The 15,920-nt window shown below is 55.1% G+C and overlaps 4 protein-coding genes across 4 annotated transcripts; 1 reads left to right on the forward strand and 3 right to left on the reverse strand.

Annotated features, from left to right (window-relative positions):
* Positions 1-2,966: 2,966 nt before the first annotated feature.
* On the reverse strand, positions 2,967-4,993 carry cbh-1 (Exoglucanase 1; the record flags this gene model as incomplete). Its single annotated transcript, XM_032037313.1, has 6 exons — positions 2,967-3,832; positions 3,890-3,980; positions 4,034-4,237; positions 4,290-4,736; positions 4,790-4,848; positions 4,933-4,993. 6 exons carry the CDS (start codon positions 4,991-4,993, stop codon positions 2,967-2,969), a joined length of 1,728 nt encoding a protein of 575 aa, XP_031884060.1.
* Positions 4,994-8,752: 3,759 nt separating this feature from the next.
* Positions 8,753-10,553, reverse strand: sfh1 (Chromatin structure-remodeling complex subunit sfh1; the record flags this gene model as incomplete). The annotated part of the gene is made up of 2 exons (XM_032037314.1): positions 8,753-8,848; positions 8,904-10,553. 2 exons carry the CDS (start codon positions 10,551-10,553, stop codon positions 8,753-8,755), a joined length of 1,746 nt encoding a protein of 581 aa, XP_031884064.1.
* A 1,183-nt stretch (positions 10,554-11,736) lies between these two features.
* Positions 11,737-12,287, forward strand: CGGC5_v016712 (Allergen Asp f 7; the record flags this gene model as incomplete). Its single annotated transcript, XM_066153561.1, has 2 exons — positions 11,737-11,897; positions 11,951-12,287. 2 exons carry the CDS (start codon positions 11,737-11,739, stop codon positions 12,285-12,287), a joined length of 498 nt encoding a protein of 165 aa, XP_066007069.1.
* A 258-nt stretch (positions 12,288-12,545) lies between these two features.
* CGGC5_v016713 (uncharacterized protein) lies at positions 12,546-15,554 on the reverse strand (the record flags this gene model as incomplete). The annotated part of the gene is made up of 1 exon (XM_032037316.1): positions 12,546-15,554. One exon carries the CDS (start codon positions 15,552-15,554, stop codon positions 12,546-12,548), a length of 3,009 nt encoding a protein of 1,002 aa, XP_031884063.1.
* Positions 15,555-15,920: the final 366 nt, after the last annotated feature.

The raw sequence follows: 15,920 nt of genomic DNA on the forward strand, positions 1-15,920 counted from the left end.
CCCAGGACCAGTCTCAGCTTTTTCAATTGAATAGAAAACACACGAGGTGATATTCCTGTTGGTTGGGCTTTTCTTTTGAAAGGGGTTACAGCCCGGTATACACCGAACGTAAATGACGGGAGTCCGTACGTGACGGGAGCAAACAGTCCCATGTTTGCTTCCATCAGGGATTGGGCATGAGCCGGTGAAAGTAGCAGGGCATGAACCCTTCAGGAAAGTGAGGAAGAGATCGGCCGAAGCCATCAGAACAGCTGTGAAGTGGTGTGGTGTTGTGAAGGTTTGCAGGACCAGAGATGACGACCGGGAAGACCAGAGACATTCCAGTCCATGCGTGTTGAATTGTGATTTCAAGATCAAACGAGATCTTATCAATCGTAGTGTGCCTTCGGTGTCCCAAAGAATGGGGAGCCGGGTGTGCCGAGACCGGTGTGCAGTCGATACAGGTTGGGTACCAGGGACGTGTTTTCAACCACCATGAATGGTAGCAGAACAGGGTGCCAAGGGACCTCCTTCCGTCGAATGATTGACCGAGGCATGAAGATGTATGAGGTGCCAAGGACATGCTTTGAGTATCTTGTAGAACAGAAAGCGGGGTGCCAAGGGCTTTGATGGATTTGCTGTGGTTATCCATTATAATCGCTTCGGTTTGCGTCGCTAATCTTTCCAGTGTTAAAGAAAACCAACGACACCAGCCAGTAACGGCATTAGTCAGTCAGTCAGTTTGGCGGTTGCAGTGAAGATCGAATGTAACGGTTGAGACACAGGGTCCGGCGGAATGCAAGCATAAGCAGAGAAAAGAGTTGTAGAAAGAGAAAAAAGGGTTGCAGAGCATACCCCCTACCCCATTCTCGCCACACTGAATCGCCGGCCGAAGTTTGTTGATGAAGACAGGGACGAACGCATTCGTCAAGGTGAGATCCCGAGGCGCTATAGCGTGGTCTCGGATTGATAGGGTGAACGAGCAAACCTCTCGAGTTGACTTGACGAGGAAGATTTACTTTGTCGAATAGTTGAGCTTGGCATGGCTCGGAATATGACGGGTCTATCCGTCGAAGAGTGAGAGCAGAGTCTCGGAATAGTGATGAAGTAGGAAAGGCGGGAAGGCGTTGGAAGACTTTGAGTAGGATGAACCCCTGCGCGGAGGTCGAGGGCTTGAAGGAAAGTCGTGCGTAGCCTGGGGACAGCAGTTTAAGGTCATTGCTAAGGACCATGAGACATTCAGAGCGTCGTGAGTTGTCTAGCGGATGAATCTAGCAAGACGTTAGCAAATCGTCGTTTGAGTAAAGACAGGTTAGGTTTGAAGGAGTAGAGATGGCTGGGGAAAGATCGTCGCATCCTCTTGAACCAAGCAGACGAAAGTCTTTGGAAACCGATGTTCAAAAATCATGACGAGGACGAGGAAACAGGAAAGAGAGAACTTCTGCCATCAGGAAGGGTGCCGTGAACGTACCTGAAGGTGCTTGCAGATAGGCGGACTGGCAATCCTCCCATCAGACCTGGCGGAGAACAGCAGGAGCGAAGATAGGATAGTGTCGTCGTTGTTTGATTGAGTAGAAATATGTTAATACGCCCCAAGTCCGGCCTCATGCCTCTTGGGGGTTCGTCACTGTGTGAGTGGGTAGAAAGTTGGCAATTCGCCCCAAGTCCGGCCTCATGCCTGTTGGGGGTGTGGATTGAAAAGAAGAAAAGGAAAGATCTGGGTTTCCACAATTCACACCACTTGCCCGGCTTTCGCCCTACTGTGGTGTTTTTGGACGTGTCGCGGTACCGGAGCACGAGGAGCACACCGTAAGGCAGGCCCGGCAGTAGACGGCAACGCTCTGGACGGCAAGCGCCCCCGACCTACTTCGTCGAAGGGGTTTTGGTGAGATGGTTTCGCGGGCACATGGGCCAGACGATCGTGAGTTGATTGAGCAGGCGCGCAGGATGGAAATCGCGAAGAAGAAGTGAGCGCAAGGAGAGAAAAGAGGGGAATAGGATTGCTCCCCCTTCCTGCCGAGGGCAGGGAGGGGCTGCGACGTGATTGTGATGTGATGTGACTCTTGTGATGTGTTGTTGTGGTTGTGAAAGTGAAGGGAAGAAGGTTGAGTTGGATGGAGGATGGGGAGGAAGAAGAGAAGGTGACCTGGGAGGGAGGAGAAGGAAGAGGTAGTAAGGTAGGTACGGGCGGGCTGAGAGGAAAACAAAGTCGACCGCCTCGGGCGGTGAGATTTAAGCGAGGCGGTCGCGCAGCCAGGTGAAAATTCTTTCTGATGAGTTTGGGGAAAGAGCTCGGTGGTCGAGGGAAGCAGTTGCCTTTTGGAAGGAAGGAGGCACCGAGGGTGGGTGAGCGAGACACGTCACCGAGGTGAAGTGGCAGCCTGAGGTGTGGTCCGACTCCGCTGGAAGATATGCAGAACAGCCCGAAAACAGAACTTGGTAGAGGATAAGACGCCACCTGGTTTTCCTGTGCACTTGGGGATATCTATGAGGATGATGATTACGACAACGACGGTAATAATACCTTGATATCGACTACATGTGAACTTACAGGGAAACAGTCTCCCTAGCAAGGAAATCAGGCAGCCTCAACGAGACGACTGGTCGTTCTGCGCTGAGTGAAGTTTGATCAGGAAAGCCACTATCATCTCTCAAACATTCGAACAAGCAAAGCTCTCCGCCCCAAGCACTTCAGACTCCCGTCATCACCCATAGGATCAAGCGAAAATGGTTTAGCAAACGAATGATTGGATTTATATGCGATGTATCAGCACGAAAACCATGCCAACAGAGGGAAAAAACTGTCCAATATGTACAAGAAAGGTTTGTTCTCAGAAAGGGAGAAATGCTCTCAAAGGATCCCCCTTTTATCCCAGCCAATGCAGTCTTCATTTCTTCCAAGTCTTTGTCGTCACTCATTCCCATCTCACAGCGTCATTGCCTTCATCAGAGGAAGTAACCAAGAAGCCTTCCACCTCTGGAATCGCTTACAAGCACTGGGAGTACCAGTCGTTGACCTTAGAGCAGGTGTAAGGCGAGACGCATGTGGTCGGGCCGGTCCAGCCCTGGCCGCCGCACTGCTCGTACTGCTTCGCGCCGGTGCCGGTGCCGGGGTTGGCGGTGGAGGAGGTGCGGGCGGTGCTGGTGGTGCTGGTCCTGATGGTGGCGGAGGTGGTGGTGCCGGGGTCGGCGCTGTTGAAGGTGGAGCCGATGGGGCCGAACTTGATGTTGGAGAACTTGACGTTGCTGTCAGGAACGCTGGACTCGATGTCGGCGGGGACGCCGGAGGTGGTCGGGCAGGTTCCGCGGTCGGCGCCGGGCTGGCCGGCCTTGTTGACGGGGTAGGAGGAGTCGAGCCAGAGCATGTTGGCGTAGTGGTCGTCCCAGAGGGAGAGGACCAGGACCATGGGCGCGGCGACAGCCTTGGACATCTGGGCGAAGCCGCCACGGAGGTTGAAGACGTCGGTGTCGCCGAAGGCCTTCTTCTGGGCGGAGCAGAAGGCTGGGGTGAGGGAGTTGCCGGAGTTGCCGGAGATGGTCGACTGGGAGTTGGGGACGACCTTGCCGTTCTGGACGTAGAAACGCTTGATCTCGGAGAGGACACCGTCGGAGCCCTTAATGAACTGAGTGACGACGCTGAGCTTCTGGGTGGTGTCGATGGTGTTGCCGGAGCCCGGGCCGTAGAAGGTCTTGTTACCCTGGCGGTAGGAGTTGAAGTCGCAGCCATCGGGATCGCAGTCGCCGGCGTAGCGGTCGGAGGAGTAGGTTCCACCGCAGGCGTCGCCAACGCAAGAGTGGTAGGCGCTGTTCTGGCAGGGGTGAGGGGTGTAGGCAGTGGAGATCTTGTTGGCCTCTGTGAGAGTATGTCAGTCAAATGTCAGATATGGAAGCTGGTTGAGAGTTCACGTACCCCAGATATCCATCTCAGCGCAGCAGGCACCGAGAGAGCCAACACCGCCGTTGGCGTCGTTGCTCGAGGGGTTCCAGCCATCGACGTTGGCCTGGCAGTTGATTAGCGTCCAGATTGAACAAGGATTGCTCATCGTGTACTTACAACACCGTTGATGAACTTGACATCGCGAGGGCATTGCGAGTCGCAGTATCCGGTACCGTACTTGGCACCAGCCTTGTTGGTGGAGAACTTGGAAAGACCACCGTCGGCGTCCATGGAGACGAAGTACAGAGCACCGTTCAGACCGCAGCCGATGTTGGAGACATCGACATCGAAGGTGAACTCGTTGCCAAGGAGAGTAAACATCTGTAGTTGATCAGTACACGGAAGCGTCTACTAACAGTTGAAGGCAACTCACCTGGTACTTGGTATCGCTCTCCATGAGATAGACACGGCTACCAATGTTCTTGCCGTAGGCGTGGGTGGTGACGAACTTGAGGTTCAGCTCGCTGCCGCTGGTGGTGATACCGTAGGTACCCGGGTAGTCGGCGCCGTCGACGCAGCACTTGGTGGCGCAGTTGGCGCCCTGGCCGGCAGCACAGTAGGTGTTGTTCCAGGTGTTGCCCGTGTAGCAGTTGGTCGAGCCCTCGACTGTGTGAGCCCATCGCCAGTTGGAGTCGAGCACGACAGAGCCGGCGACGCTTGAGCAGGAGCCGCCAGCAGCGCAGGTCTGCCAGGTCAGCTTGGGGTGGACCTCTGCTTGAGAGGAGCAAGCCTGCTGGGCGCGGGCGGCGGCCACGAGGGCTGCGAGAGCGGCGAACTTGGTCTGCATCGTGAACGACGTGGTGTTGTAGCGGATGCTGGGCTGAGAAGAGGGAGAGAGTGTAATGATTGGGATGAGGATGAAAGGAAAGAAACCGAACTCTCGTCGAGAGATGATGATCTTATATAGAGGTATTCTTCAGGAGAACTATGATCTGTAAGTCGGTTATAATGTGCATTTTCGCACATTAGCCTTCGAGCTTCCCGGTTTCCGAGCTGGGGGAGGGGGAGAAGCTCACGGCTAGCCAGGGCGAGATCCGACAGCAAACGGCATCCGGGCCGTGAGACAATCTTGACCATGGCAGTTCTGGCCTGGTATAGCCAAGAGCCATCCAGGCACACTTGACAGGCTGGGAAACCTCATGAGATAGCGGGGCGACATCGTTGGCAAGGTGCGAGGCGCGGGTCCGGGCAGAAGCGTGAGCGAGATTGTCGGCTTGGCGTCTTCCAGGAACACACCCAACCATGGATCATGATGCTTCGTCGTCGAGCCAAGGTTTCTGTGGGTTGCCAATCTAGGCAAGTTTGGAGAAGAGGCACACCCAGCGTCGAGTTGGAGAATGGGCGGCGAGATTGGGGTACCCGCCCACGCGGGTTCTAATTGTCTAGGATCCCGATTCAAACGAGGTGAACGCACGATGTCACGTCCGGCCATGCGGCTGGTCACACCTCTCAGCAGACCAGCTGGCGCGACCGAGTCGAAAATCCAGAGTGAGGTTGCCCGATGTGGGACGCCTCCCGACCGAGCTCATTGGAGCACTTATTTCCTCTGCGCCCAACACGGAGGGGTAGCCGCCGAGTACCACTGCCTCGAACTGTTCAGTCAGCCTACCTATCTGCAAAAAGGCGCAAGCCATCGTGAGAAATCAAGACGACTCATTTCCCTGAGTTGGAAAAGTCGGCGCCCCCTCGTGATCGTTTCGCTTCCCGAAGATCCCGTCACTCTCACCTCACCAGCAACCCTCACGATATTCCCGAGTTCCTGCGTCGCCGCCGAAAGACACATCGCCAGACTCGTCGGCTTAACTCGGGATGTGCCTTTGTGCCCCCCTCTCGCCTGTGATACACCAGAGATACGCGAGTGATGCCTTTTGGAGTCGCTCCCCGCATTCGCGGCACCATTCCAGGGTCTTCTGCCCAACCTTCAAGGCACATCATTGCGGGATGAGCTACTCCCCGCATAACGCCATTGGGCGCCCGGCAATGACTGCCATGCACCCGCTTTGTTCCTTGCTTTCAAAAACGCCATCTTTTGTTTCTTGGTACGCTATTTCGTTTCCAGTCGCCGCCAGACCGTCTGATCAGACGGTGATAGATTTGAAGTCGTCAAGCTTCAGCAAGAGACGTGGTTGCGCTGCCAATACTCTCGGCCAACTTGGCTTTGACTTTAGGTTATTAATTGATCAACACTGTAATCAATGCATACCAAGTGGACGGGTTCAGAACCAGATGAACAGCAATTTGTAGCAAGATAAATGGGGTACCGATCCAATCTGGCGGCGGATGAAGACTCCCATAATGCATGTGTTAAGAGCAGGGCGGCTGGACCACCACCACACCATTTGATGGTCACATTGACCTCTGCATAACCGGCTTCGGTTAGTCTTCGGTACTGCGGGATTCTTTGGGAGGCTGCCACGGTGTGATGCTACTCAGCAATACCTCTGTCAAGGCCCTGGCCGTCTAGCATGCGACCTCTACGCGACAAGCCCGCTCTCGGACGACATCTTCTCCACGTCGCAACTTGCCAAGGGCCGTTCTATTTAGCCGTGATAACCAAGAGAGCTGAAGCCTCTGGGCGGCGAGGATCAAGAAGCTTGAGCTCAGCCTCTCACCATGGCAGGGTCCAGATCACGGCCAGATGTGGTGGTGATCGGCAGACAACTCAACGACGCCGCATTCAGTATCGAAACCATAGATCATCTTTCCTCGCCACGCGTTTGTCAAGATCTCTTCTGGTCGTTATCGTGCTTGGGCTTGTGATTGATGGTGGGCAAATCATGCTCGGATGAGGCATTCCTGTGGAGCGTGCGTGTCCGAATATCCTCTGGCAAACTAGATCTGGAAGATCCTCACAGCCGAACATCAGGTGGCTGCGTGGAGAGCCCTTTCCAGGCAAACGATCATCGGCTTGGGCCGTCCGGGTTTTGTCATTTCGCAGATTCCGCATATGTTTTGCGTCAGGGTGGGCGGAAGATGAGCCGTGACCACGTAGTTGATATGATGTTCTGGAGTTGCCAGTTCCGACGACGTGCAGTCCAAAGCCGGTGGCGTCGATGTGCGGAGGACTCCACGGGGAAGAGAGGCTGACGATGTGGAGAGCCTCAGGTGAAGTTGGTTGACAGCTCCGGGGAGAATGCCGACTAGCTATTCGGAATCAAGGGAACGCGAGCCGTCAGTGCTTCGATAGTGCTTTGTGCTTGTGCTCTGGCATCGTGAGGTTGCATGCATTTGGTGTATTACTCTCGATCTCGGGCCCGTCTCCCTTGACGCGTGTCGTGCCAGGCACGAACAGCTCGCTAACAAAGGGTGGCCGCCACACGTCTGCGACTTCATATTGAAGCCAGGAACGTGAAACCTTGCCCCCGTCGGCAGCAGCCGGCCGTGGTGATAGGCGAGTGTCGCGACGAAGCCGTAAATGAGCGGGATACGACAGAGGGCACCCATCGCTGACAACGCGTGTGGTTGGCAATATCGACGTGGCGCTTAAGCGAGGAATGACGGAGTCCATACCGCGTCACCCAGAGGGCATTTTGACTGGGCGAAAGTCTTATCGTGAGCAGTAGACTGGACCGAACTGAAGCTGCGGACAGCAAAGCGCCGCGAACAGCGGGACGGGACCGGTTTGGACAGCAACGAGAAGCGCCAAAGTTGATCTTCGTCTGCTTCGAAATACCAGCCGAAATTGGCATCTGTCGCCTCGGGCGATGCTCAAGCTGCGGGCTTGGGCAGAATGGGCCGACGGACGGGCTCAGCCATAGTTCTCGGCTGGATGACCGTCAGCTTCCAGATGTCCTCAACGCCTGAGCATACACCCACCACAGTCAACAACATGGAGTCACTTGACTCTGCGCATGTTCTCCTCCTGAATCTCACGGCATCGCCGCAGAAGCGAGAAGCGGGCCCCCACCACCCGGCCCAGATGTTGACGTGAAGAATGCGTGGCCAGGCTGCACCCAGGCGTCAGTGCCTCTCAGGTACCGCCCGAAAGCTCCAGCCGTCACGGGCAGAGGGGTCGGCGGTCTGCCCAAACACCCGGGAAAAGTCGTGCTGGTGGATTCGTTGCTGGTGACATTCCCCTAAAGGAAAAGCGCGCGTTCGCATTGCGGAGGTTGAAGTCGAGGCTCCGTGGTTTTCACGTCCCGATTTGGCTTCCTCTCGCCACGACGTCGCATTGGCGGCTGTAACCAGAGAAGCTAACGTTAGTAGCCGCGGACTGCTGGTGACCAAAAGGCGGAAATAACGTCGCAAAAGTGACACTGTTCCGTGGAAGAAAATCGAGCATCACATGTGGACCGGTCCGACGATGTTGTTCGTGTGAAGTTTAGAGTGGTGAGGAGGGGACGGTGCTCGTCGCTGCTAAGATATGTACAGTGCGCGTTTCCAATGGACCCGATATTACACCGTAGCAGGCACTGTACGCACCTCCTCTACCACCATTCGAGGCCCGAGAACGGATTGGACCAAAAGCGATAGTCGCAATGACTATATGATGAATTTTGATCTGACGCTGAGTTTTCGAGAGCTCGCCAAAGTGTGTAATGGTTTGAACACCTAATCTACACTATCATATCTGCCAGGAGGCAGTGTCTCGATATGTATTACTCCAAAAGCAGATGGAATATCTCGCAACCCTGCTCGCAGCCGGACTCCTTGACTGCCTGTTGGCCAGAGGCCCAAATACCCCTGAAACGCCTGCCAGAACCGTCCTCCTCGCCTCTTATACACACAAAACATTGGCCCACAGCCCGAAATCCTGAAGAATCGGAGGTCATCTGCCGGGAACTCCGTATTTTCCCATTCGACTCGAAGCCCGCCTCAAAGTAACCGATCTGTTTATTATGCTGTTCTAATGACCGTAAGGTGCATGTTCTTGGTTTGGCGAGGCAATTTTCCGTCGCGCTCAAAGAGCAGGCCACAGTTTTGGCACAATGACTGTTCAAAGTTAGCGAGGGCACATCAGATGGAGTTAAATAATTGAGAGACTTACCCTTGGTCCATTGGGCCCAGGTCTTACCGCCCAGACACTGGAGCCCCAGAGAGCGCAGTGAGCGCATCTCCAAGACAGCCGCTCCTGATCCGACAAACCGCTTCCAGCACCATAACCGGATCCAACATCGGGAGTGCCTCGTCCGCCTGGCGTGCCCGACCGGCCGACGGGGCTTAGACTGCGGAATCGCCTCTTCTTCTTGGATCGCTCACCTCTGCCCATGCGCTCTTCCTCTACAGCCTCGACAACATTGCCGAAACCAGAGAATGGCACGCCACCGACCAAGCCAGTCGTTGAGCTGAAACGGGCAGTTTCACGGCGGAGTCGTCTGATTTGTCTTTCTCTATCGCCTTCGCGCTTCTCGATCTCCTCCTTGCTGAGGAACTCGACCTTGGGCTCCCAAGGATCACCCAGATTCTCGGGGTCATAACGCCATCCGGCATCTGCTCCAGCCGTAGCATCGTTGGGGAATTCGCGGAGACCATTCCATCCCATGACAAGGCCGCCGGCCTCACAGGCCTCCTTCTTGAGTCGGAGAACTGCTTCATAGATGGCATGTGTGACAGCGGGAACCCACTCGCCAGTCAAGCCAAGATCTTCGCAGGTCTGGGCAGCGAAGGCTTCTGGCATGCCAGGAGGATGCAGCAAAGACCACTCAAACTTGTCGGTGTAGAGGGTCGACTGAAGATTGATGTTTAGGGTTACGATGCATCGGTAGGCGTCGTCATGATCGTACTCATCGGAGCCAACGGGAATGGGAGTGGCGTGTGCGGTAACATCTGGAGCTGAGGTCGCTTCTTTGGCCCTGGCTGGTGTGCCCAAGCCGCCGTTCTGCATAGGGGTATCGGAGCGGCTGACAGCGCCAGTAGCAGGAGTGGGGGACTCTTCATGGTTGGCTACAGAGCTTGCTTTTGTCGCATCGTTGTTTCCGGGATTTTGCGACTGCGCATGGAATAGCGGGTGCAATGCGACGCCAGCATACTCTTCGAGCTGCGTGCGAATCTGCTTGGCGATTTCGAGCATCGTGTTGTGGCGGTTCGGCAAATCCAGATCCTGCACGTAGGTCTGCGCGAACTGCTCAGTCGTGATGACAGTTTCGTGCAGGTTCCAGAGGAAGTTGTCGCGTAGTCGGTAGGGCGGCGTCATTTCCTGCGTACGGTATTGAGGCAGGCTGGTGTCGACGGTGTGAGGCGCTGAGGGAAATGGCACTTGAGGGACGAAAGCCGGAATGTCCAGCTCGATGCGGATTGGAATCAACGTAAGGGGCAGGTCGGCCTGCGCTGAGTTTTGTTGGTCGCTTCGCACCTGGCGTCCCTTGCCAAACCAGTCTCTCCAAATGCCTTGTACGTCGACCGGCTCGTTTGTATCCTTGCCAGCCTTATCAGACAGATCCAGCCTGTTGGCAGTGTCCTCTCTTCTCAAACTGCGCAAGCCAGTCGGGCGGCGACGGCTATCATCATCATCGTCGTCGATGTCGTCGTATCCATCTTCGGCGTAGTTGATGATGGTGGTTCCGCGCTTTGTCGTTCGCGAGAGGGGTGCAGAGGGTCCCGCGGCTTGCAGGACAGGTGTCAAGAGAGAGTTGTTGTAGCTTCGAATACGTGGCGCATACGTAGACAGGAACGCCTGGGGCTTTGATCGGACGTCCATGTTGTGATGCTAGTAGACCCAATGGATCATCGCAAGCTGTCGCAGGGCGGTGGTGTTGGGAGGACACGTCAAGGGCGGCGGGACGATGCTGAACGAGAGTCAATGCGCATGCGCGATTTCGATCGTGGTTCGCTGTGTCGTTGGCGACAATGCTCGATTGGACGGGGCTGACGATGCTTGCACGCCGCGGGTGCTAGTCGTGGAGGTGAGCGCCGACTGTGGGATGTGGACCGCGTTGGAAATGCACTTGGGGAGCAGCAAGGCGCGTCAGAAAAATCAAGTCGGCACTTCCCGACTGACGTTGAGCTCCCAAAGCGGCTTAGCTCAAAGCTTGCTCACCGACCTCACCGGGCCCACTTTGGCTGACCGGCATCCACCGAAATCTACACCGAATTAACTACCACGCTCGCCTCGGAAACCAGGAATTCCCTAAAAAGCCAAAACATACTTCAAGTGATTTCAAGTTGAATATCAGTTCTCTCAGATGTCTCTCATTTGAGAGACGGGGGCTATGAGTCGTGGTGGTTGACTCCGACGTAAATTTAGGTTAATTCTAGAGAGCAGAGGCACCACTATCACCACAATCTTGATCTACCCAATCAAATGTCAGTCGCTGTTCAATGCCATCTATACACCTTAAAATCTCACCTTCCCATATGGAGACCTTCAAGTCTCATCCTAAGGGCTAAGCTAGCAGGACCCTGAATGTGTGTCTGTATACCCAGCACTGTGGTGTACCGTGTCACAAGGGGGTGAGAGCGATGTGGATGCAAGGGGCAAGCACACCAGCCAGTGCTAAAAAACGAAGAATTGACTTTGGACCTTCATTTGAATTCTACTAAGTGCCAACTGGGAGATATTCTCTAGGAGCTGGAAAGATCCAGTCATACCTTGGTGGCGTAGTGGTTTGGATATCTTGAGAATGTCCTGTATTGGACGAGGAGAGTATCTGCATTTTCAAATATGCTCCGGTATCATCAACTGTGCGGTCACACAAGACCTCAAATCATATCTACTGCAGAAACTGAGCTCCCTGTACTACCTTAGGTTCCTTTGTTATGGCTTATCACGTTCATGGTAAAGTGTGTTTGTTCAGGCTGCTTGGAACCAACAAGCAGCCCCCTTACCCCCTCCCCCCAGATGCTGAAAGCAAACAAATTCCTCCAGAGAGGCTTATGATCCCATGGAGATCTGGATTCAGCCTCTTTCGAATCAGTTCAGCTCTAGGAAGCTTAGTCCTCGGGAGCGGGGTAGCTCCCTATCCCTGGCAGACAAACAGCAGTTCTTCAGTCGCAGTGGTTCCTCTACACTGTCTGCCGCGTTCACGCTGACATCCAGCCGTACGTATCTCTTTCTTTGTCTTCTTCACTGGCTTGTTCTGACCTGGGTGTTTGCAGTGCTGAGAACAACTCCCTTGACCGCCGTGGTGGTGGTGCCGGTGTCATGACCTGGTTCAACCCTTCGCTGGGCTCCTGTGGTAGAACCAACGGAGACAACGACATGGTCGTCGCCATCTCCCACATCACCATGGGTGATGCTGGAGGCAACCCCAACAACAACCCCAACTGTGGCAAGACGATCACCATCTCCCGCGGCGGCATCACTAAGACTGCTATCATCGTCGACAAGTGTATGGGATGTGGTGTCGACCACATTGACGTCAGCCCTGCCGTCTTCAGAGCCTTTGCCGACCTTGGCGCTGGCAAGATTGGTGATGTTAAGTGGAGCTTCTAAGCTGCTTCAGCTGGAAATCTGAATTCTTTTTCAAGTCACACATGGTTCAGAGTTTGAGAGGCAGCCCGCATGGGATCTGGTCATTCATCACTTGCTATATGGGGTGGGAAACCTGACATGGTGATTGATACTGCCCCGAGGGGCGGAATATTCTGCGACTACACAGTCTAGATACCTTTTTGCAATTGCACATTTCATCACACTGCATAATGTCGTAGCTCAACATCTGCGTGTAACTTACCCTTCTTTGTTCTGCAATCAACGTTTGAAAGCCTTCTCCAGCTCGTCAGCTGCATCTCTAGGGAGTTTGGGAAGAGCGACTACGTTCCGCTCGATCCACGCCAAGTTCGGCTCATCACCAACCCAGCGATTCTTCGGATGCCACTGCTCGACCAGTGCCGCGAGGGACTTGTTCTTCTCGGGTATCTCCCTCCAGTAGGAGTACGTATGGCCCATGCCAACAACCTCTAGGAAGCACTTCAGTCGCTCTCTGCTGTTTCTGCGCTCTTTCAGGAGTCTGGTCATGATCTTGAAGAACTCAGCAGGCTCTGCCTCCACCGCCGTACGTACAATGGCGACCGCCAACCGAGCCCAGTGGGCGACCAGCACCGGGTCAAGGGTCCCCTCGAGCGCTCTAAACTCGACGGTGCCCACGAGAACCGGCTCCCATGGGTCATACGGAAAAGCACTGCCACTCATGCAGTTGATCTTGTCAAATGAGATGCTACCGCGCGGAGGCATCGTGCCGTTTGCCGCAGCGAGCAGACCAGTCAGCCTATTATGGTCACCAGCACTCCAAATACACGTAAACTCGTCCTGCAGGCGGCTCGTGAGACCGCGCATGGGGAGATGGGAATCAATCTCAACCACCAACATCTTATCGTCCCCGCCGATTAACAAGTCCTCGTAGCTGCGCAGGCTCTTGCTCTCCGCGAGGTTGGACCCGGTACGGAGCGGCGCGGCATGGTGCACCGCGCCGCGAACGGGGTGGACCAACGTGCTGAGGATGGGATCAACCACCCAGGCGAGGCAGGCGACTTTCTTGAGCGCGGTGAGTGTGAAGGGGCGGACGGAGCCGACGTGGACGTGCGTGCCGCAGGTGCCGTCCAGCATCGGGCGCGTCTCGGCGCGGAGGATGGCGAGCACGTCGAGGATCTGGCGGCAGTCGGACGCGCGGTCGCGGAAGATGGGCGAGGAGATCTCGAAGCCGGAGACGCCGCCGGAGTAGCCCAGGATCGGGCCGAGGTGCTTCGTCAGGCTGGAGTCCTGGGAGACGTGCCAGAGCTGGTACATGTGGGAGGCGTCGGGGACGATGTCGACGGTGTGGCCGCGGACGGCGGAGACGGTGGCGAGGTGGGATGCGTAGTGGGCGTGGGGTGGTTCGTCCCTGCGTTGTTTGACGGTGTTGTAGGTTGCACTGAAGTGGCCTTTGCTGTTGAGGAGGCCGGCGAGGTGTTCGGCGGTGTGCTCGTAGATTGTGGAGGAGATGAAGGCTCGTTCGGTGTTCGATGGAAGGACGTAGGTCCAGCGCCTTTCGTGGCGGTCGGGGATTTCGAGGGCGTATGGGAGGAGGAACTCGAGCTCGACGCCGAAGGTGTAGGGGGAGAGCCAGGAGTGCTCTTCGAGGTCGATGGTGGGACAGGGTTGGCGGGCGACGAGGTCTGGGGGGAAGCGGCGCGGGTTGAGGTTGCGGTAGTATTCGGCTTGCGCGGACAGGTCGATATCTGTGAGGAGTTCAAATACATCATATGTGTTGAGTGTGCCCTGGACGGGCGAGTTCAGGGAGAGGATGTGTTCGATACGGTCGCGAGGGGCGTTGATGGCGAAGGAGACGAGGCCCTCACATACCTTGATCCAGTTTGAGATGGCGGCGAAGTCCATCGTGCCGGCGTGCTGCGCGAACTGGACTCTCTGTTCTCCGCGTTTGGATTTGAGGAGGCCGGAAAAGTCGTACGCGCCAGGGTGATTGTAGACCTGACCGTCTTCGTGCTGTATGGGGACATCGGTCATGCTGACAAGGGTCTGGGTGTCTTCCGCGGTTGCGATTTCGAGGAGGGCGTACTTGGAGAAGGAAGAGTTGCGCATCACGTCAGGGGTCTGGAACATCTTGGTGGTCGTCTTGATGGGAGGCCCATGAGTGAAAACTGTCTCTTCTCTGGGAGCGCGCCACTCGGCGTCGGATAGACAAGTGTGGGGGAGGCAGTTGAAGACTTCTGAGAACTCGAGGCCTGGGGCGATGAGTGAGCCAGGACCACAGTACTTTGGGTGGAGGGTGTCGATCAGAGGGGAGACAGACCACAGAAAAGTGAGGAGCTTCTTGAGGTCTGGCAGAGTGAAGCCAGTCAGCGGTTTGAGGCTTACGCGCAGACGAGGCTTATGATCCAGCCCTATGGTGAGGCCAGGCATATCCTTCAGTGCGATCGTGATGGCATCAAAAAACTTGATGTTTTCCTCGGAGAACCGCATCAGAGGCGATTGAATGCGCACGAGCATCCAGTTTTTGTTGTATCTTTCCCACTCTTTATTGTTCTCTTCAGGCAGCTGCTTCTTGGGTTCCACCATGACGTCCCAGTGGCCGCTCGCGCTGTAGGCGTGTGAACCATTACGGACCTCTTGTCTATATTCTTCCCAGAGTGCCGTCGTTTTGTGGTCTGCGGACTCTGAAATAGAGAAGAAGTTCGCTTCGTCTCGGAGGTACCTGCAAATACGGTACTGGAGGTGGAACCTTTCCAAACATTCATCAGGGGGGATATCAGCGCGTTTGACAAAATTCCTGGGTGGACAGGTGAGTGCCTTGCCTTCTTTGCCAGAAACCTGGACCCAGAACTCCAGCTCGGCGCTGAACAGGACCTCGCGGTCAGGTCCTGGCTGCTGGTCTCTGCTGATGGTGTCCCACACCGTAGCTAAAACGGGAGGCTCCGTGGGGTCTGATGATTCAGGAATCACGTATTTACGACCTGCGTCTACCATGATCATATCCCGGGCATCCTTGTCCATCCCATTGAGATCATGCTCATAAATCTCATCGTCGCTGTTGATAGGAGAGATCTCGGCGAGAACGGGAGATGTCAAGGGACTCATTCCGGGGATCTCAAGGGGGAAAGCTGAAGGGTTTGTGAAGCGTGAACCTTGGGGCGTGTTATTCGCGGGACCAGGCATGTTGGCTGTGTCTGTGTCTGAGTCTGAGTATATGGACGAAGTTGTGTAGTCTGAAAGTGCGAGGGTGGATGTGCTGGTGTCGTGTTGATCGGGGCTGTAGTTTGACATTTTGATTACGTTCGGCGTTGAAGTGCGCTTTAATATCTAGAAAGTTGAATGTGATGTTTTGATGTTCTGGCACTTCTGTTCTAAGTCTTGGTCATGTGCGCTTTCTTGTGATCTTATACAAGTCCATTGTTTTCCCAGAAAGAGTGAGCGATGCCAATGAAAGGTCTTCAAAGCCGAAGTCAAAGACAAAGCAACGAAACATGTACACGGCCTTGAGGCCTGAACAAGACTCGGCCCCCGGGTCTGAAAAGTAGACAATGGAAAAGTCTACCTTTGGGTTGACTGCAGAACCATTGTGTCAGAGAGAATACGATGAAAGTTAAGTCATAAGTGAGTTGAACTCATGTGATTACTGATTCTTGATTC

Source organism: Colletotrichum fructicola (genome assembly GCF_000319635.2).
Source record: "Colletotrichum fructicola Nara gc5 chromosome Unknown KSG_Nara_v1_contig11, whole genome shotgun sequence".
In the NCBI taxonomy this organism is placed as follows: domain Eukaryota; kingdom Fungi; phylum Ascomycota; class Sordariomycetes; order Glomerellales; family Glomerellaceae; genus Colletotrichum; species Colletotrichum fructicola.